Below are 21,644 nucleotides of genomic sequence, written 5' to 3'. Positions count from 1 at the left end.
TCTTGTGAACTTTCCAATTCTATGGAAGTCCTCTATTTCTTGTACTAGGTCTTTTCCTCCTCCTGCACCACATTAATGATATTATTTATCACCTTTTTATGTTTTTCTCTCTCCATTTTACTCGGTGTCTTATCCTCCTCCACACCAAATATCACCACACATCTCTTTTTGTCTACAGTTTCCCTCACCAATGTCTCATTTGACTTAATAACCTTCACCACTTTCTCAGCTATCTTCTCTTCTATGATCTGTTGATCTATAATTTCAGCAAGGCCCAAAGTTTTCTCCCCAGACTCTTTGATTTCCTTTTCCAGACTTGCAACTTTGTAATTTACCTCCTTTCTTTCCACTTCCTGACTTTTTTTCCATTCAGCCTGCTTCTCCATCACTTTTCCTAGAGATTCTCCACATTTTTCGCAATTCACTTTAATTAGCTTAACTTCCTCTTTCAGTGCTTCATTTTCCTTCTTCATATCGGCACAGTCTTTCTTTACATTGTCATAACTCGTTTCCAGGCCCCCATACTTTTCAAACAGTTTTTCAATTTTACCTTCTAACTCCAGAAAAGAGTGTGTGTGTGTGTGTGTGTGTGTATGAGTGTGTGTGTGTGTGTGTGTGTGTGTGTATGTGTGTGTGTGTGTATTTACCTAATTGTATTTACCTAATTGTAACATACGGGAAAAGAGCTATGCTCATGCTGTCCCGTCTCCATATCTATTAATGTCCAGCTTTTTCTTAAAATCATGAATATTCCTTGCGTTGACCACTTCCACGTCTAAACTATTCCATGCTTCCACCCTTCTATGAGGAAGCTATATTTTTCACATCTCTCCTATAAGTGGCCATTTTTAATTTTTTCCCATGCCCTCTCGACATTCTTTCATTCCACATACACAGATCTTCCCTATCCATTTTTTCCATGCCAATCATCACTCTGTATATTGCTATCAGGTCTCGCCTTTCTCTTCTGTTTTCCAGGGTCGGAAGTTGCATTCTTTTCAGTCTGTCTTCATAAGTCAAATCTCTTAAGTCAGGCACCATTTTTGTTGCAGCCCTCTGTACTTTCTCTAGTTTCCTTATGTGTTTCTTTAAGTTCGAGCCCACTGTATTGTTGCATATTCAAGCCTCGGTCTTATCATTGCAGTAATTATTTTCTTCATCATTTCTTCATCTAAATATCGAACGCCACTCTTATGTTCCTCAATAAGTTCAATACTTCTCCAATTATTTTGTTTATATGTCTCACTGGCGATAGGTCATTGGTAATTGTCACCCCAAGGTCTTTTTCTTCATGACTGGTTTTATGTCTTCATTTCCTATCTTGTACATACTCCTGATTCTTCTTTCACTCTTGCCAAACTCTATTTTCTTGCATTTTGTCGTGTTGAACTCCATTTGCCATGTACAGCTCCATTTCCATATTCTGTCCAAGTCTTCCTGGAGTAGTTCGCAATCTTTGTCACATCTCACTTTTCTTAACAATTTTGCATCGTCTGCAAATAGGCTCACATAACTGGACACCCCATCCACCATGTCATTTATGTAGACCGCAAACATTACTGGTGCCAACACTGATCCCTGTGGAACTCCACTCTCCACCAAGCCCCATTCTGATGGTCTGTCCTTAATTATTGTTCTCATTTCTCTTCCTACCAAAAGTCTTCCATCCATTTTAGTAAACTGCCATGCACTCCTCCTACCATTTCAAGTTTCCAGATCAGTCTCCGGTGTGGTACCTTATCAAAGGCCTTTTTTAAATCCAGATATATTCCATCAGAACCATCTCTTTCCTGTATTACATCTATCACCCTCGAATAGTAACATATCAGGTTTGTCGTGCATGAACGCCCTTTTCTAAAACCAAATTGACACTCACAAAGTATGTCATTTTCTCCAAGAAGTCTGTCCATCTATTCTTCACCACCCTCTCACACATCTTAGCTACCACACTTGTAAGTGACACTAGTCTATAGTTCAATGGGTCTCTCTTGTTACCTGATTTATAAATTGGGACAATGTTAGCTCTTTTCCAGTCTTGGGGCACTACACCTTCCCTTAATGAGGCATCAATTACTTCACAAACTTTTCTGCCAGTTGCTCCCTGCATTCTCTTAAAATCCATCCTGATACCCCATCAGGTCCCACAGCTTTTCTCACTTCTAAACTCCCCATCATATTCTTGATCTCCTCCACAGTTACTTGAAACTCCTTCATAATCCCTTTCTGTTCCATTACCAGTGCTTTGTCAAAAGCAGTCTCCTTTGTGAATACCTTCCGAAAGCATCCATTCATAGCCTCTGCCATTTCCTGGGATCTTCACTGCATACTCCATTTACTTCTAAACTTTCAATACTTTCTCTATTTTGATGTTTGATGTGTGTGTGTGTGTGTGTGTGTGTGTGTGTGTGTGTGTGTGTGTGTGTGTGTGTGTGTGTGTGTGTGTGTGTGTGTTATCTTCAGAATGTTAGGTCCATGTAACTTATCTTCGAGAGGGAGAGGGAGAAGGAAGGAGATGGGAAGGAGAGAGGAGAGAGAGAGAGAGAGAGAGAGAGAGAGAGAGAGAGAGAGAGAGAGAGAGAGAGAGAGAGAGAGAGAGAGAGAGAGAGAGAGAGAGGGAACAGTCTATGCCATTGGGTAATTTTAGACACAAGGCGGGATGCATGTAGCTTATCTTTACTGATTGGTGGAGATAAGGATGGTGGGATGAGCACTAGGATTTCAAGGACAGCATACGGCGTGTGTAGTTGGTATCCAACACACTATACGGGACAACTGAACTGAAGAAAGCTCAGAAAAGAAATATGACGCCTACGTAGGCGTCACCGTATTTGCTAGTGGGGCTTCATGACGCCTACATAGGCGTCACCGTATTGAAGGGGTTAAGGGAAGATGTCATCCCTAACATCAAACAGGCTTTCACTGGGGAGAAGGTGATCCTTACAGGTCTCAAATCACAGCTTTCCTATCCCTTGGCTAATATTAGCTTACAGTGCCTGTTCATTTCAGGAGAGGTTGAGGTAGCCATTAAACCTGGTGAACTGCCAGTACCGGGGGTACATCTTGTACTGGGTAAAGATCTTGCGGGTAACTTGGCTGTTCCAAACTTAATTGTTCTTGATTCTCCCTTAACAGAAAGTCCCACTAAGACCCTGGACGAAACATCCCCTCACTTCTTCCCAGTGTGTGCAGTCACCAGGTCTCAGTCCAAGTCCCCTGCCCTTTCACCACCTCCTCCACCAATGATTGCCTCTACTGACAACTTGTACCATAACATCATTTCAAAGGAGAATTTGATTAATGCTCAGGAACAGGATCTCACTTTGGCTAAGATCAGACATGTTGCCAGTGAGACAAAGGATATGTCTAAATTGCCTTGTTTTTATTATCAGGAAGGAGTCCTGATGCGTGCCTACAGACCTCCTGAACTGAAACAACTAGACACCTGGTCAGAAACACATCAAGTTGTCATCCCCAGCCATTATAGAACTAGCTCATGATGGATTGTCAGGTCATCTAGGCATCCAAAAAACCTACAAGAAGGCTCTTCAACATTTTTTTGGCCAGGAATGAAAAGGATGTCACACTATGTAAAAACATGTCATATATGTCAAATTGTGGGTAAGCCTAACGAACGCCTTGTGCCAGCTCCTCTGACGCCTATTCCAGTTCAGACGGAGCCCTTCGAAAAGATCATTCTAGACTGCGTAGGGCCCTTACCCAAAACCAAACGAGGGAATCAGTATTTGTTAACCCTCATGGATCCCACTACCAGGTACCCTGAAGCATCCCTCTTAAGAACATCACATCAAAGACCATTGTAAAACATCTAATACATTTTTTCACCTCGGTAGGAATTCCAAAACAAATTCAGTCTGACAAGGGTAGCAATTTCACTAGCCATTTTTTCCAACAGATAGTGAATGAGCTAAACATCGACCATGTAACCTCCTCGGCTTACCATCCCCAATCCCAAGGCTGTCTGGAGCGGTTTCACCAAACATTAAAATCCATGATGAAGAAGTATTGCTTGGAGCATCAAGGAGACTGGGATGAAAGTATTTCTTTCCTTCTCTTCGCTTTAAGAGAATCTCCTCAAGATTCTTTAGGTTACTCCCTTTGAATTACTCTATGGTAGACAGATCAGGGGGCCTCTCAAAATATTAAAGGATCAATGGTTTACTCAAAATACTCCTTCAAGCCCCAGTGTGTCTGACTACATCAGTAACCTTAAGAATAAAATCAGTGAAGTCAGATCTTTTGCTAAATCAAACTTCCTCAAATCTCAAACTAAAATGCAACAAAATTCTCTTCCCAAATCTGTCATGAGAAGTTTCAAACCAGGAGACAAGGTTTTACTTTTCTCCCCACTCCAGGCAATGCTCTTCACAGTAAGTTCATGGGACCTTATGTTGTGGCTCAAAAACTAAGTCCATTAAACTATGTGGTCCACACTCCTGACCGTCGTAAGGATTCCCAACTAGTTCATATTAATCTAATGAAACCTTACCACTCCAGAGAACCAGAGGACGACTTGTCTCGCACTGTACCTGTATGTCTGGTAGGGAAGGAGTCTGGTCCTGTGCCCCCCGAGGAAGAGTCCGACATCGAATTCCTCTTCTCGTCACCTAAAGGACGCCCCTCAAACAGCCAAATCATGTCCAACCTTGATGAGGTGTTTCTTTCCTTAACATCTTCACAACAGTCTGATCTTTAAAAGTTATTGCTAGACTTTTCAGAAATCACAGGTGACCTTCCAGGACTTTGTAATACTATCCAACATGATATAACTTTAATATCTAATGATATCAAGCCTATAAGACAACCAGCCTATCGCATTTCACCCATTAAAAGAGACTTGATGAAAAAAGAGGTAGACTATCTGCTCTGTCATCACCTTGCAGAACCTAGTATAGCCCCCTGGGCTTCTCTCTGCCTGTTAACATCTAAGGCAGATGGTAGTAGTCGATTTTGCACCGACTACAGGAAATTAAATAGTGACGGTGCCAGACTCCTACCCATTGCCCTTGATAGAGGACTTTATAGATAGCATAGGAGTAGCCAAATTTGTAACCACCATAGATTTACTTAAGGGTTACTACCAGATTCCTCTCTTGGATGAGGCCCGAATAATATCCGCCTTCATCACCCCCTCCCAGATGGGAACCGCCTTGTCGTGGTGGGGGGACTTGCGTGCCCCTGTGACCTGGCGAGCGAGGCTAGAGGGGGCTTAGGCCCATGCTCTGCCCTTTCGAGGGGAAGAGGGCTACCCATGCTAGTAAGGTCGCCAGTGAGGGGCCAGACTAAATGGTTCCTACGTAGGCTGCCAGTGGACTGCGGAGCCACCCGCTGGAGGGATCGCCCAGTAGGGGCTGTCCTGTGCTGGATGGTTGGGTGTCCAGGCTGGGATGCTTTGGGAGGGGGGTCTCAGCTCTGTCGTGGACAAACATTCGTATCATGTGGGGCCTGTTTTTAAAACGACTGCTCCGCATGGGGACGAGCTACCCGTCCATGGCAGCCAGCGCCCTCCCATTGTAGTCCCAGTAGGTGGTTTCCTTGCCCTGGAGCCATTTTTGTGTAACTTTATATATATGGTGAAACACAAAAAACTATCAGGTTCTCGTGAGGTGGCTGACCTGGCCCGCAAGACGTCATCTTCAGGTCTGAGTGGGAAAGAAGATTCCCCTCCACAAGAGCCTTCCGCAGCAGTCTCCTGTTCTGAGAGTTCTTCTGAGGGACGTATTTCTGCTGCATATGACTCCCTTGTGATGGTAAATGTTAACCCATCATTTTTTATCACGCCTTGCACTCACTTCTTAAGGTGTATGGTACGGTTCTTCGCATTCGACTTGTTTATGATAAGGATTTTCCATCTAACCGCTGCTATGTGACTTTTCTTTCATATGATGAAGCCCGTTTGGCAGTAGAACATGTAGCATCACTGCCCCTTGCTGGCTCTGGCTTTAAGACAGAATTTCTCCACTCTCGCAATACTTCGGACAGTGAAACGGACTACATCCCAAATCTTTTTGACAACCATTCAGAGAATTCAGTTCCTGAAGTCCGCCAGATCCCGCCTCTACGTTGGTTTGTGGCCTACTACAGAAATGGGAGCGGGAATTTCATCCACGCCTCCTGGTACTTGTCCAAAGAGATCGGCACAATTCCTGAGGGAAACCTCAAGAAATACGGGAAGGGGGTGCTCGTGCCAGCAAAAGACTTCACGCAGGCAAGGATGTTGCAACATCTCCCCTGCCCTAATGACAGCATGTTTGAGACTATTAAGGCACATCCCACCTTTAATAACAGTAAAGGTTGTGTGTACAGTCAGGATCTCTATGAATTTCCCGAGGAGGAAATACTGGCTATGTGTCCTAACTCTGTCCAGAAGGTCACTAAGATGAGGAATTCCTCCAACATGGTCCTTCTCACCTTTTTTGGGTCCACCCTCCCTGACCGTGTTAATGTTGGACCTATTAATCTTAGGGTGAGGCATTTTTTTTCTCATCCTCTTCAGTGCTTCTCATGCTATGGGTACGGTCACGGCAAAAGTACGTGTAAGGAAGCTTCTCGATGTGGTAATTGCTCTGCACTAGACTTACATACTGAGGAGCATTGCAATGCTGCAGCTTATTGTTTCCATTGCTGTGATGCTCACCAGGTACGTTCCAGGCAATGCCCTAGGTATCGCCAGGAGCAGGACATTCTACAGCTTGCTAACACTCAGTTCATCAGCCTCGGTAGCGCCCGCCGTGAACTCCTGTACTGCCAGAAGGCCGGTACTGGTGCGACATCTTATGCTTCATTAGCTGCACGCACTTTAGTTGGGGCGGGTGGTCCTGTTCACTTGGCCAATAGGTTTGCCCTTCTGACTGATGACTCAATTGAGTCACCTGCAAGAAGCGACGAGAATAATACGGACTTCACCAAACTAACCCATGTAGTGGATGTCCATTTGCCTCCTGCATCACCTAAGCTTTTGAAGAGCATGACCAAACGGCACCGCGGCTCCGCGGAGTCGTTAGATTTAGCTCAGCCTAAGCAGTCTAAGGTTTCTCCCGGTGCACATAATCGTGACTCCTCCAGGGACCGCTCTACTAAGGTAGCTCCAGTAGTTTCTGTTCAGCCTCCTGTGACACCCTCTGTCTCAGATTGGGCTTCTTGTGATGAGGACAATCTTTGCATGGAGAAGTCTGATGATATTGTCACAGCCGTCCCTCGTGGACCCACTCTATCAGTCCATCCTGACCCTCGTCTTCCGATGACCGGTAGGAGTGATGATGGTTCGCATCACTCATCGGTAGGCCGAAAGGCTGCTGTCCAACGACCCGGTACATCTCAACTCCCGGTGTCTTCTCGTCAGTTGATTATTTCTAGTCAGGCGAGCCACGGGCAGCACATTCAAAAGGTTCGCCCGTCCACTGCACCTAAATAGTCATCTTAAAGCTTCTACAGTGGAACTGTAGAGGCCTTCGTGCCTCGTGGGGGAACTCCGAACTTTATTGTCGAAGTTCTCTCCAGCCTGTGTAGCTTTACAAGAGACTATGCTAGGTGATAGTACTTATTCTAGTCCTCCTGGCTATCGTGCCTTTTTTAACACTCCTTTCCCTGACCAGGGCCACCACGGTGGCACAGCTATCCTAGTCCGTCAAGACATACCTGTTGTCCCCTTGCAACTCAACTCTCCCCTTCAGGTGGTTGCTGTTAAGGTTTTTATGGGACGATCCTACACTATTTGCACTTTATATCTCCCTCCTCGGGTTCCTGTCTCCAGGGGTGAGCTTGACGGCCTGGTGCGTCAGCTAACTCCGCCTTTCCTCTTGTTGGGAGATTTTAACGGCCGTCACCCATTGTGGGATGAAGGTGCTAGTAATCCTCGTGGGGTTTTAATCGGTTCTTTTATTGAGGATGAGGGATTGGAAATTTTAAATTCTGGGGATATCACACATTTCCATAGTCCTACTGGGACTTTTACAGCTATCGATCTTTCTATTTGTACATCTAATTCTTTCCTTGATTTTAATTGGCGGGTCCTACCGGATTTACACGGTAGTGACCACTTTCCTGTTTTATTAGAATCTGTGAACTCTGAGCCACAGTCCCGGCCCCCACGCTGAGTTTTAGACAAGGCAGATTGGCCTCGATTCACAGACCTTACCTCTTTTATCCATCCGTTGGCTGACTTTTCTACTTGTGCTGAGGCTGTTGATTATTTTACCGATTTTTTAATTTCAGTAGCGCTTCAGACAATCCCTAGAACGTCAGGTCGCTTTACTAAGCGCCCCGTTCCTTGGTGGAACGCAGCATGCACTGCAGCGGTGAAAGAGAAACGGGCAGCTTTCTCTCGTCTCTGGTGACATCGTGGGGACCCGTAGTGTCTGGATGCTTTTCGGCGCTGCCGAGCTCGAGCCCGCCGCGTTTTGAAAGAAGCACAAAGAGCCTCTTGGAAAGCTTGTCTCTTTCATTAACGCCCGCACTCCTCTTACGGATGTCTTTAACAAAGTCCGCCGAATTACTGGGAAGTATTCTACTCCTTCCCCACCAGTTTTGTTGTCTTCTCGGTGAACGGTGGCAGACCCTAGAACTGTCGCCGACCTCTTCGCAGAGCACTTTGCCAGTGTTTCCCGGAGGCATCCTGCAGCCCCGGGCGCACGTCACCGCCAGAGAATGGAATCTCTCGGCATAAATTTTTCTTCCACAGGAGGGGTCTTATAATGTCCTCTTCTCTGCCTCCGAGTTGCGGACTGCTTTGTCCCAGTGTCATGACTCTTCTCCTGGCCCAGATGATATTCCTTATGCCTTCTTGTGCCACATGTCTGACAGTGCTTTTAACTTTTTATTAAATCTTAATAATATGATTTGGCTGTGAGATCTACTCATCCGCAACGGATGCACGACTACGCACGCTTGACTCCGTGCATCATGCTGGGGTCCGCTTGGCTACAGGTGCATTTCGGACATCTCTAATACCTAGCCTTCTAGTGGATGCTGGTTTCTGGCCGCTTGACCTCCGGCGCCAGTCTTCGATGCTCCGGTGTTGGTTTCGCACCCACCATCTTCCCGATTCTGTCCCTTGTCTGTCAATGTTGCGGGACTCGCGTTCGCAGGCAAATGTCACTCGACCGAGTCTCCCTAAACCCTTTGGCCTTAGAGTTGCAAATCTCATGGCGGAGTTATCTATCGACCCCACTCCTGTCCTCTCTTTCCAGCTCCCACGTGTTGGTTATTGGCAGCTTCCTGTTGCATCATTATGCCCTCCTGCTATTGATGGTAAGAAGGATTTACTGCCAGCTCTGTCCCACACACAGTTTTTAGAACACCTTTTTATCCATTCTAATGATATTCCTGTTTTTACTGATGGTTCCAAATCCGACGCAGGCGTCGGGTTTAGTGTAAATTTTCCCTCTTTTTATCGGTGTGGCAGCCTTCCTTCAGTGGCGTCCGTTTTTACGGCGGAGCTGTCTGCCATAGTCCTAGCTTTACAGATAATCTTTACTCTCCCTGTTTCATCTTTTACAATTTTTAGTGACTGTCGCAGTGCTCTTACTACTCTCTCTTCTACTATCTCCCTTAATCCATTGGTTTTATCAGCCCTAGAGTGGCTATATCTACTTACCAGAGGAGGATATCGTGTTAGGTTCTGTTGGGTCCCTGGTCACGTTGGTGTTCCAGAGAATGAACATGCAGACCGCCTCGCTAAAGAGGCAGCAAGTCGCGCTCCATCTCCTGCCCTTGTTCCGTTTCGAGATGTATTTTATGTAATACGTGTGGCGGTTGCAGCAATTTGGCAGAGGAGATGGCTAACGGGGGTAACAACTTCGAAAATGGGAGAGCTCACTACTTCCTCTATCCCTCAGTGGACATACACCCATGTCCGGGATCGTTGTGCACAGACTTTATTGGCGCGACTGCGTATAGGTCACTCTTACCTTACAAATAGGTACCTGCTGACCAGGGACCCTCAGCCTTACTGTGATGACTGCCTGGTGCCGCTCACGGTGAGGCATATACTAGTGGAATGCCCCAGTTTGACTGATTTAAGACACCGTTACGTGGTAGAGATAGCGGTGTCTATTATATTTTAAAGGTCCTTGGACCAGAGTGCCTGGCCCAGGGCCATGACGTTTTTAGGTTTTTGGGAGAAGCTGGTCTTCTCCCAAAACTGAATTTTATCTCATTTCTTTTTATTGTTTTACTTGGTTTTAGTTTTATAGGTTTTATAGTTTTCTTTCCTCTTTTACTCTATTGTTTTTAATTACTTTTAATTAGTTCTTTGTATATATACACGTTAGTTTCATATTATTTACTGTAGCGGCGCTATATGACCATAGTTGTTGCGGCGCCATCAATTAAAATCCATCCATCCATCCATCTTCACCCCCTTCAGGATATACAAATACACAGTGAAGCCCTTCGGCTTGTCTAATGCTCCCGCCACTTTCCAGGGGGCTATAAATTACATCACCCAGGACTTCGAGGGAACATCTGCCTATCTGGACGACCTGGCGGTGACTTCGGACGACTGGGTGATACATCTGACCCGTCTCCGGAGGCTGATGGGTCGGTTGCAGGAAGCCGGGCTTACAATCAACCTGGCTAAGTCCACCTTCGGGAAGTCTACGGTGGTCTACCTGGGACATGTCGTGGGGAACAGCAAGGTTCGCCCCAAGAGAGCCAACGTGGAGGCCATCCTTGGCTTCCCTGTCCCTACCACCAGGAAAGCTCTCATGAGGTTCTTGGGGATAGCTGGTTTCTACAGAAGATTCTGTAGGAACTTCTCCACCCTGGCCGCCCCCCTGACGGACCTTATCAGCGCTTCCGTCCCCTTCCACTGGACTCCGACCTGTGACCAAGCCTTCCAACATCTCAAGGCGTTCCTCTCCTCGGAGCCAGTGGTCTGGACGCCAGATCACTCCTGCCCCTTCCATCTACAAGTGGACGCGAGTGGAGTTGGAATGGGTGCTGTCCTCCTTCAAGCAGACCCCACAAGCGGCATCCTCCATCCCATCGCCTATCACTCCACCAAGCTTAAGAAACACCAACTCAACTACTCCACTATCGAGAAGGAGGCTCTGGCACTCGTCCTGGCGCTCCAACGTTTTGAGTGCTACCTTCATCCTGGTCCTCAAACTACGAAGGTCTTCACCGATCACAACCCTCTGGCCTTCCTTCACGCCATGAAGAACCGAAACCAACGCATTCTTAGGAGGGCCTTGTTAACTCAACCCTTCAACTTGGAAGTCCACCATATCAAGGGGGTGGACAACATCATCGCCGACGCCTTATCAAGATCTCCCGTCTCACCTCTTTCATGAGCCCATTACGGAGGTCTTAAGGGGGAGAAAATGTTATGGCCCGCCCGTAACATACTCCACTACCATCCCCTCCTCTGCTTGTTACCTCGTTCGCCACCTCTCCACTTCTCCTTCCACGTCACCGTCTCGTGAACCTTCCACGCCACCGTCTCGTGAACCTTCCACGTCACCGTCTCATGAAGCCCCACTACTGTCCCGAAGTTGGATTCACGCGGCCCCATTCGACTCCAGCAGAAGTGTTGAAGCAAGCTCGGCTTTCTGGAAAGTCAGTCAACGTCCATGCCTCACCAGTTGAACCTGCAGTGTTTTTTTCTATTGTTATTGTTCACCAGCTTCCCAATGCCAATCTTACCCGTTTAACCGGTGAACGTAACAGCCATAAGGGAGATGAGAAAAACTGGCAGAGATGACTCAGAAGAGATGTGAGGTTTCCAGTTTAGATTACAAGTAAAGGAACATTACCTTGAAGTGATATGGTCCCAGAACCAGCCATCCACATAAGCAGTATCCAGCAAACACCATCAGAAGGCAAATGGAATAACGTAGCACATTGGGAATGCACTTCTTCAAGGTTAAGATCAGCACCTGAAACAAACCATAAAAATGTTATTTTCAAAACAACCTGTTTATTACAGTGCAATCAATCCCCAAGTATGATTTATGGTTTTTTTGTTAGGTGCTAGTGGTCAGCAGCATCCTGTATGCAAATTATTAACCTCTATGGCTCTACTTGTGATTATTGAACCAAAGTGTAGTGTATGGATAACACACAGGCAATTTTAGGTAACTAAATAAAACCAAAATCACCATTCAATGGAAGATAAATACAGGTTTCTGTATCCATCAATCAGTGAGCTGTTTCTTGTATTTGGTATTAACCCGCTAGGTGATTCTCACGTAAATTTACGTGCCTGCGTTGGGTACGCCCAGAGGTTTCTCACGTAAATTTACATTTTACGAATGTACGGTTTTTGCGCCAATTTTATTGCCTTGTATGGGCAGTAATTAGTTTCCTGGGAGTGTCTGGCATGTTTCCCTGTAAGGTGCGGGAATTCTGGGTACTCTCCTGCCACCAAAGCTGTCCCCATAGTCATGACGGGTAGATGCCGCCACTCCCTACATATACCCAGCATTCAATCCTTGCTTTCACACATTGATGATGGAAAATTTATTGATGATGGGGACTCTGATAGTGACGACCCCCGAGATGATAGTAATGAGGATAGGGATTATGTATTTGGCGAAGATTATTCTGAGAGCGAGGAAAGCAGTGATGATGAGTATGAGGGGCCTGCTGCCTCCACGCTGCCACCTCTACTGGTATTCATCAGGGTGTATTTATGTTTTATGGATGATTTTGTTTTGAAAATGAGTTTATTCAGTTTATGTATATAGTTTTATAGAATAAACTAACAGTTGTATGTAAAATATGCTGATCGACAGCGGATGAAGTGCATTAGAAGTGAAAGGAGCAGATGTGGCATCAGCGCAGGTGAGGTAGTCCCGGTCTGGCAGCCAAGTGCGGGGATTTAAAATGGCGTGCTGATCCATTTAAAGGTTTTCATTGTGTTTTTTGGTTGATTTTGTGTTGTTTGGGCTAAGAAAAAAATTTTTGATTTTTTTTTTTTTTTTTTTTTTTTTTTTTGTAACCTCTGGGGGTACCCTATATGTAGAGTAATGTAACACTTAACAGGTTAAGAACCTATTTTTTTTATTCATGTTCTTTATACGATGAAAGTGTTCATATATAAATCTATTTCTGATGAGACTTAAATCAAATACAGCGGTGCCTCACAATACAGAACACTGGGAGTGAGGTGGTGTCCATTACTGTGAATTGTCTGTTACTGAGGGTGGTTTTGTCCGTGAGATCCTTAACCCCTTCGCGCCGGATGTTAAAAAAGCCCGCCTGTATGATATACGGGTAGTAGTGCCGCGCACCCGAGCGCGGGAAACTCATGCAAGCTTGTCATACTTGTCGTCTTTGTGTATTAAGCTGCTATTTTTTAGTCACTATATCGCCTTCGAAGAGGAAAGTGGACGCTTCTCTCTTCAGAGAAAAAGAGAGAGAGAGAGAGAGAGAGAGAGAGAGAGAGAGAGAGAGAGAGAGAGAGAGAGAGAGAGAGAGAGAGAGAGAGAGAGTGACATTTGCTAATATTTTAGACACAAGTGGGACGCATGTAGCTTATCTTCGAGAGGAAGAGGGGAGGAGGAAGGAGAGAGAAATGAAGGGAGGAGAGAGAGAGAGAGAGAGAGAGAGAGAGAGAGAGAGAGAGAGAGAGAGAGATTAGAAAATTTGTTGTTTTTGTATTTGTGTGTGTGTGTGTGTATGTGTGTGTATTTACCTATTTGTGTATTAAATAGGTAAATACAAATAGGTAAATACACACACACACACATTCTGGAGTTAGAAGGTAAAATTGAAAAACTGTTTGAAAAGTATGAGGGCCTGGAAACGAGTTATGACAATGTAAAAAGAGACTGTGCCGATATGAAGAAGGAAAATGCAGCACTGAAAGAGGAAGTTAAGCTAATTAAAGTGAATTGCGAAAAATGTGGAGAATCTCTAGGAAAAGTGATGGAGAAGCAGGCTGAATGGAAAAAAAGTCAGGAAGTGGAAAGAAAGGAGGTAAATTACAAAGTTGCAAGTCTGGAAAAGGAAATCAAAGAGTCAGGGGAGAAAACTTTGGGCCTTGCTGAAATTATAGATCAACAGATCATAGAAGAGAAGATAGCTGAGAAAGTGGTGAAGGTTATTAAGTCAAATGAGACATTGGTGAGGGAAACTGTAGACAAAAGAGATGTGTGGTGATATTTGGTGTGGAGGAGGATAAGACACCGAGTAAAATGGAGAGAGAGAAAAACATAAAAAAGGTGATAAATAATATCATTAATGTGGTGCAAGAGGAGGGAAAAGACCTAGTACAAGAAATAGAGGACTTCCATAGAATTGGAAAGTTCACAAGAGAAGGTATGAGGCCAATAAGAATCAAACTTAAGTCACAAAAGGATGTAGATGAATTGGTGGAGAAGTCATGGAGGCTAGCCCAGCAGGAAACAACAAGGAAGATTTGGTTGAGAAGAGATCTCGGTGAAAAGGAAAGAGAAATGTTAAATGAGTTGAGAAAGGAGGCTTTGAAAAAAAATGAAGAGAGGACAGAAGAAGAGAAGAAAGAGTTTTTCTGGAGAATCTTGGATATGAGACTGAGGAAGTGGTTCATAACCCAGAAAAGTACAGCAAGAAAGGACTAAAGAAACTTACATATGAGCGAAATGTAATGTATTCCAACATAAATGGAGTGATATCGGGATTTTAGAACTCAACGATTACTTGAGGGACAAGAACCCAGATATTGTGGGTCTTACTGAAACAAAACTGAGAGAGGAGAAGACCTGATGAAGGTTGGAGAAGGAAATATAACGTTTGGAAAAGAAATAGAGTAGGTAAGATGGGAGGAGGAGTGATGTTGCTGGTTAAAAAGATATAAAGGTGGATCAAGTGAAAAAGGTATGGGAAAGGCAGAAGTGCTAAAGATCAGAGCAGAAACTAATGAAGGAAAAAGAGGCACTACATAGTGGTGTACGTACCACCTAAGACAAATGCATGGTCAGTACAGGAATATGAAGAAATGATAAGTGATACAGGAACATGTCTGGAAGAAATGTTGGGTGGCTGTGAACGAACTATAATGATGGGAGATTTTAATTGTAAAGAGGTGTGTTGGGAGGACTGGTCAATGGAAGGATCAGAGACAACATGGGAAATACACTATTGACACTGGCAATGGAAAATGTGTTAACTCAGTGGGTCAAAGAAGATACTAGGTTTGGAGGAGAGGGAGCATCGTCAAGACTGGACTTGGTCTTTAGTACAGAGCCAATGGTCATTGAGGAGATGAGGGTGGAGTGCCCTTTAGCAAAGAGTGATCATGCAGTTTTGGAGTTCAAGGTGATAGACGAAGAGAAATCTAGAAGAAATGAAGAATATAAAGTGGGAAGATGGAATTATGCCAAGACAGATTTTGGAAACCTAAAGAAATTCTTTCAAGAGACAAATTGGATGAAATTCAAGAGTGCTAAGGAGCAAATGAAAAGTGGAAGGAATTTATAAAAATATACAAAGAAGGTGAGAAAAATTTGTACCAATAAGACAACATAGAGAAGTTGGAAAGCAGGACTGGTTTAACGATAGATGTGAAAAGGCTAGAACAAGAAAAGAGGATGCATGGAAGAGGTGGAGAAGGAAAAGACGGATTAAGCAGTGGGAAAGTTACAAAAGAGCAAGAAATGAATATGTGTTGATTAGAAGAGAAGAAAGAAAGAAACAAGAAAAGGATATAATTGATAAATGTAAAGACCAACCAAGGCTTTTTTACAGACATGTGAACAACAACATCAAAAATAGAGAAAGTATTGAAAGTTTAGAAGTAAATGGAGTATACAGTGAAGATCCCAGGGAAATGGCAGAGGCTATGAATGGATGCTTTCGGAAGGTATTCACAAAGGAGACTGCTTTTGACAAACCACTGGTAATGGAACAGAAAGGGATTATGAAGGAGTTTCAAGTAACGGTGGAGGAGATCAAGAACATGATGGGGAGTTTAGAAGTGAGAAAAGCTGTGGGACCTGATGGGGTATCAGGATGGATTTTAAGAGAATGCAGGGAGCAACTGGCAGAAAAAGTTTGTGAAGTAATTGATGCCTCATTAAGGGAAGGCGTAGTGCCCCAAGACTGGAAAAGAGCTAACATTGTCCCAATCTATAAATCAGGTAACAAGAGAGACCCATTGAACTATAGACCAGTGTCACTTACAAGTGTGGTAGCTAAGATGTGTGAGAGGGTGGTGAAGACTAGATGGACAGACTTCTTGGAGAAAAATGACATACTTTGTGAGTGTCAATTTGGTTTTAGGAAAGGGCGTTCATGCACGACAAACCTGATATGTTACTATTCGAGGGTGATAGATGTAATACAGGAAAGAGATGGTTGGGCTGATGGAATATATCTGGATTTAAAAAAGGCCTTTGATAAGGTACCACACCAGAGACTGATCTGGAAACTTGAAATGGTAGGAGGAGTGCATGGCAGTTTACTAAAATGGATGGAAGACTTTTGGTAGGAAGAGAAATGAGAACAATAATTAAGGACAGACCATCAGAATGGGGATTGGTGGAGAGTGGAGTTCCACAGGGATCAGTGTTGGCACCAGTAATGTTCGCAGTCTACATAAATGACATGGTGGATGGGGTGTCCAGTTATGTGAGCCTATTTGCAGACGATGCAAAATTGTTACGAAAAGTGAGATGTGACAAAGATTGCGAACTACTCCAGGAAGACTTGGACAGAATATGGAAATGGAGCTGTACATGGCAAATGGAGTTCAACACGACAAAATGCAAGAAAATAGAGTTTGGCAAGAGTGAAAGAAGAATCAGGAGTATGTACAAGATAGGAAATGAAGACATAAAACCAGTCATGAAGAAAAAGACCTTGGGGTGACAATTACCAATGACCTATCGCCAGAGAGACATATAAACAAAATAATTGGAGAAGTATTGAACTTATTGAGGAACATAAGAGTGGCGTTCGTATATCTAGATGAAGAAATGATGAAGAAAATAATTACTGCAATGATAAGACCGAGGCTTGAATATGCAACAATACAGTGGGCTCCGAACTTAAAGAAACACATAAGGAAACTAGAGAAAGTACAGAGGGCTGCAACGAAAATGGTGCCTGACTTAAGAGATTTGACTTATGAAGACAGACTGAAAAGAATGCAACTTCCAACCCTGGAAAACAGAAGAGAAAGGGAGACCTGATAGCAATATACAGAGTGATGATTGGCATGGAAAAAATGGATAGGGAAGATCTGTGTATGTGGAATGGAAGAATGTCGAGAGGGCATGGGAAAAACTAAAATGGCCACTTATAGGAGAGATGTGAAAAATATAGCTTCCCTCATAGAAGGGTGGAAGCATGGAATAGTTTAGACGTGGAAGTGGTCAACGCAAGGAATATTCATGATTTTAAGAAAAAGCTGGACATTAATAGATATGGAGACGGGACAACACGAGCATAGCTCTTTTCCCGTATGTTACAATTAGGTAAATACAATTAGGTAAATACACACACACACACACACACACACAATCTCTCTCTCTCTCTCTCTCTCTCTCTCTCTCCTCTACCTTCTCTTGTAGTTTTATCTTCCTCTCAAAGATAAGCTTCATGTGTGTGTGTGTGTGTGTGTGTGTATTTACCTAGTTTTATAGTTTAGTTTTACAGGGCCTGGGCTTTATGCTCGTGTGCAGATATCTACACTTATCCAATCACTTTAAAGTGTGCACACTCGTTGCAGACACTACATCTAAACTGATCCACGTCTCAATACATCTATGGAAACTATATTTTTTAATATCTCTTAGACATCTTCCCTTTCTCAGCTTTTTACTATGCAATCTTGTGCTTCGGATGTCATATTCTTCTCTCAAGATCAGTTTCTCATTATCCACTTGGTCCATTCCGTTGATCAATTTATAGACTTGTATCAGGTCTCTCTCCCTTCTTTGTTCCAAGGTTGGTAGATCCATAGCCTTTAGTCTCTCCTCATATGTCATCCCTTCAAGTTCTGGGACCATTCTTGTAGCCATTTTTGTAGCCTCCAATTTTCTTATGTGTTTCTTTTATGAGGGGTCCACACTACTCCTGCATATTCCAATCTAGGTCTTATTTTAGTATTTATCAATTTCTTCATCATTTCTTTGTCCATGTAGTGAAATGCTACTCCAATATTCCTCAGCAAATTATATGTTTCTCTAAAAATTCTATCAATATGGCTTACTGGTTGATTGTTTTCTTCCATCGTCACTCCTAAGTCCTTTTCCTTTTTGACTTTCTCCAGTTCTACACCATCTCCCATCTTATATATTCCCACAGGTCGTCTTTCACTCTTTCCCATTTCCATGACATGGCTTTTGTTCACATTGAATTCCATTTCCCACTTCTTACTCCATTCCCAGATCTTATTTAGGTCTTCTTGCAGTATTTCACAATCCTCCTTTTGCTTTATAACTGTGTGTGTGTGTGTGTGTGTGTGTGTGTATTTACCTATTTGTATTTACCTATTTGTGTATTACAGGGCCCGAGCTAAGCTCTCTATGTCCTGTCTCCTTGTCCATTCCTGTCATATCTCTCTTTCATCTGATTGACACACACCGCGTCAACGACATGACTGCTCAGTTTATTCCACTTATCAATGCTACGATGCGGGAAACTGTATTTTCTCACGTCATATAGACAGATGTCATTTATTAGCTTTTTTCCATGTCCTCGGAGATGATTACTTGTGGTCACCTTTATCAACTCTCTATCCAGTATGTCAATCTTGTTCACCAATTTATACATAGCTATCATGTCTCCTCTTGTTCTTTTCTCTTCTAATGTGGTCAGCCCCAGCTTCCTCAGTCTTTCCTCATAGTCTAACTCCCTGAGTTCTGGTACCATCCTTGTTGCCAGCCTTTGTACCCTTTCTTCCTTCTTAACATTTTTCTTCATATGCGGTGACCAGACACATGCTGCATATTCTAGCTGGGGTCTTATTAAGGTACATAATATCTTCTTCATCATTCCTTTATCTAGGTAATGGAATGCAGGGCCAATATTTTGAAGCATGTTGTATGTTTTCCAAAAAATCTTGTTAATGTGTTTCTCCGGTGACAAAGTGTTTTGCACGGTTACTCCTAAGTCTTTCTCCTCATTGGTCTCCTTAATTTTCTCATCACCCAGCCTGTAATCCCTGTTTGGTCTGTATCTACTTCTTCCCATTTTCATGACATGGGTCTTGTCTATATTAAATTCCATCTGCCACTCTTTACTCCACTCATATATTTTATCAAGATCTTCCTGTAACTTGTTACATTCTTCCACATTTTTTACTCTCCTCATAATTTTAGTATCGTCCGCAAACATGTTCATATAACTGTCAATTCCTACTGGCATTTCATTAACATAAATAAAAAAACATGATGGGACCAATCACTGACCCTTGTGGAACTCCACTGGTTACCTTCCTCCACTCAGACTTCCTTCCTCTCACCACTGTTCTCATTTCTCTTCCCATTAAGTAATTTTCCATCCATTTTGCTAGTTTATCATTTACTCCTCCAATCATCTTTAGTTTCCACATCAGTCTATTGTGTGGTACTTTATCAAAGGCCTCTCTCAAGTCCAGGTAGATAGCATCCACCCATCCCTCTCTATGTTGTAGTATGTCAGTCACTCTTGAATAAAAAAATAATAAATTGATACACACGATCTTCCTTTTCTAAACCAAACTGCCTTTCACTCAGAATGTTTTCACTTTCTAGATACTCACACCACTTAGCTTTAATTACTTCTTCACATACCTTGCACACTATACAGGCAACCCCCGTTTAACGAAGGTTCACACAACGAAATTTCGCTATAACGAAGGTTTCATTTTACTATCATCTGCTCGTTTAACGAACACCAAACTCGCTTTAACGAAGTTTTATCCAGGTAATTTTTCTCCAAATTTCACTGTATCATGCAAGCTGACAAGCTTTTGAATACATCAGGAGCTGCTGGTACTAAGGCCTGCCTCAGGAGAAATCCTGAGACACCTGTAGAATAAAGATCAAGATCAAGCCTCTTGTGGACAACACAGGCTCTGCCGATACAAAGGCCTGACTCAGAAGAAATTCTGTGTCACCTGTAGCATCAAGATAAAGTTCAAGATCACACGCACCACTCACTGCCCAGTCAAAACACAACAGTGTCACCAGCAGCTCATCTTCCTTAGTTCAACTTACCACAAAAACACCCTGCAATGTGGCCTAAGGTTCCTAAGAAGACCAGGAAGTGTCTTACTCTCGAAGTGAAGCTGGGTATTATTCACAGACAAGAGAGGCCAGAAAACTAATAACATTGCTTCCCACCATGGCTTGACTCCATCTACTGTCTACTATTTTCAAGTCAAGAGACTCTATTAAGAAGGTTAGTGAGACCTCATCTTCCTTGCAAGCTAAAAGAACCACCAGAACTCGTGACTCTACAATAGATAAAATGGAAAGCCTTGTGGAAATGTGGTACATAAGTTTTGTATGCAGTACCATGATCACTTTGTTTACATTCAACAGGTTGCCTTAGTGTATTTCCTTTCACTCTCCTCCTTCATAAAGTTAAGATCATAGACATTATAAAGTTACGTACATACATACATTAGTGTACATTATACTGACTTAAATTAAACTACCTAAATGTTTAACTTCATAATTTTTACTTTCATTAAACCTTTTACTGTACTATGATGCACTCTTGCTTTGCTTACTCTCAATGAAAGTTCAAATCATTAAACTTGTTATAATCGGTTAAGTTTCGTTTTCAAGTGTTTTTCAACTTAACCACTTCGTTAAACGGGGGTTGCCTGTACTAGTCAATGATACTGGTCTATAATTTAGTGGTTCCATTCTACTACCATTCTTATATATAGGCACAATACCAGCTCTTTTCCACTCTTTCAGGACTAATCTTGTTCGTATGGATGTTTCCACAATATCAAATACAGGGTTCAACAATTGATCCTTACATTCATTTAGTAACCTCCTAGATATGCCATCAGGCCCCATTGATTTATTAATATCCAGATTGCTTATAATTTTCCTTACATCTTCGTTAGTAACCATGATGTCTTGCATTTGCTTTATTTCCGTAGGCCTTCCTCCCATAAAATGCTCCTCCTTTGTAAACACTTTGCAAAAGTTGTCGTTCAAAATTTCTGTCCAGCATCTTCATTTACTTCTTCCCTGTTTTTTACCTTTTCTATTGCCTCCCTTTTATTTAATTTTCCATTTATGAATTTATAAAACATTTTTGGGTCACTATCACAGTTTTCCACCACCCTCTGTTCATATTCCTTCTGTGCTATTCTCCTTACTTCAACATATCTATTCCTTGCTGTGTATTCACGTAGTTGTATTCAACTAATTGTAATTTTACAGGGTCTGGGTATCATACTCGTGTGGCCCCGTCTCCATATCTACACACATCCAACTTTCCTTTAAAACTATGCACACTCCTTGCTGACACCACCTCCTCACTCAAACCATTTCACACCTCCACACATCTTTGTGGGAAACTATATTTTTTCACATCCTTCAAGCATATTCCCTTGGCTATCTTTTTACTATGCGATCTTGTAGTTCTACTTAAGTTTTCCTCTCTCAACATCATTTGCTCATTATCCACTTCATCCAGTCCATTCAACAGTTTATAAACCTGTATTAAATCTCCTCTTTCTCTTCTTTGTT

At 43.0% G+C, this 21,644-nt stretch overlaps 1 protein-coding gene across 7 annotated transcripts in view; it reads right to left on the bottom strand.

Annotated features, from left to right (window-relative positions):
* The window catches only part of LOC123500148 (mucolipin-3-like), a 608,730-nt gene that overhangs the window by 124,037 nt on the left and 463,049 nt on the right, over window positions 1–21,644 (bottom strand). For all 7 annotated transcript variants that reach the window (XM_045248826.1, XM_045248829.1, XM_045248827.1 and 4 more), the window contains one exon: window positions 11,775–11,897. In XM_045248826.1, the coding sequence (XP_045104761.1) occupies window positions 11,775–11,897 (123 nt within the window). The remainder of the gene's footprint in view (window positions 1–11,774; window positions 11,898–21,644) is intronic.

The sequence above is a fragment of the Portunus trituberculatus genome, chromosome 50 (assembly GCF_017591435.1).
Source record: "Portunus trituberculatus isolate SZX2019 chromosome 50, ASM1759143v1, whole genome shotgun sequence".
In the NCBI taxonomy this organism is placed as follows: domain Eukaryota; kingdom Metazoa; phylum Arthropoda; class Malacostraca; order Decapoda; family Portunidae; genus Portunus; species Portunus trituberculatus.
The sequence above is the reverse complement of the archived record's forward strand: the minus strand, read 5'-3'. Positions and strand labels throughout refer to the sequence as shown.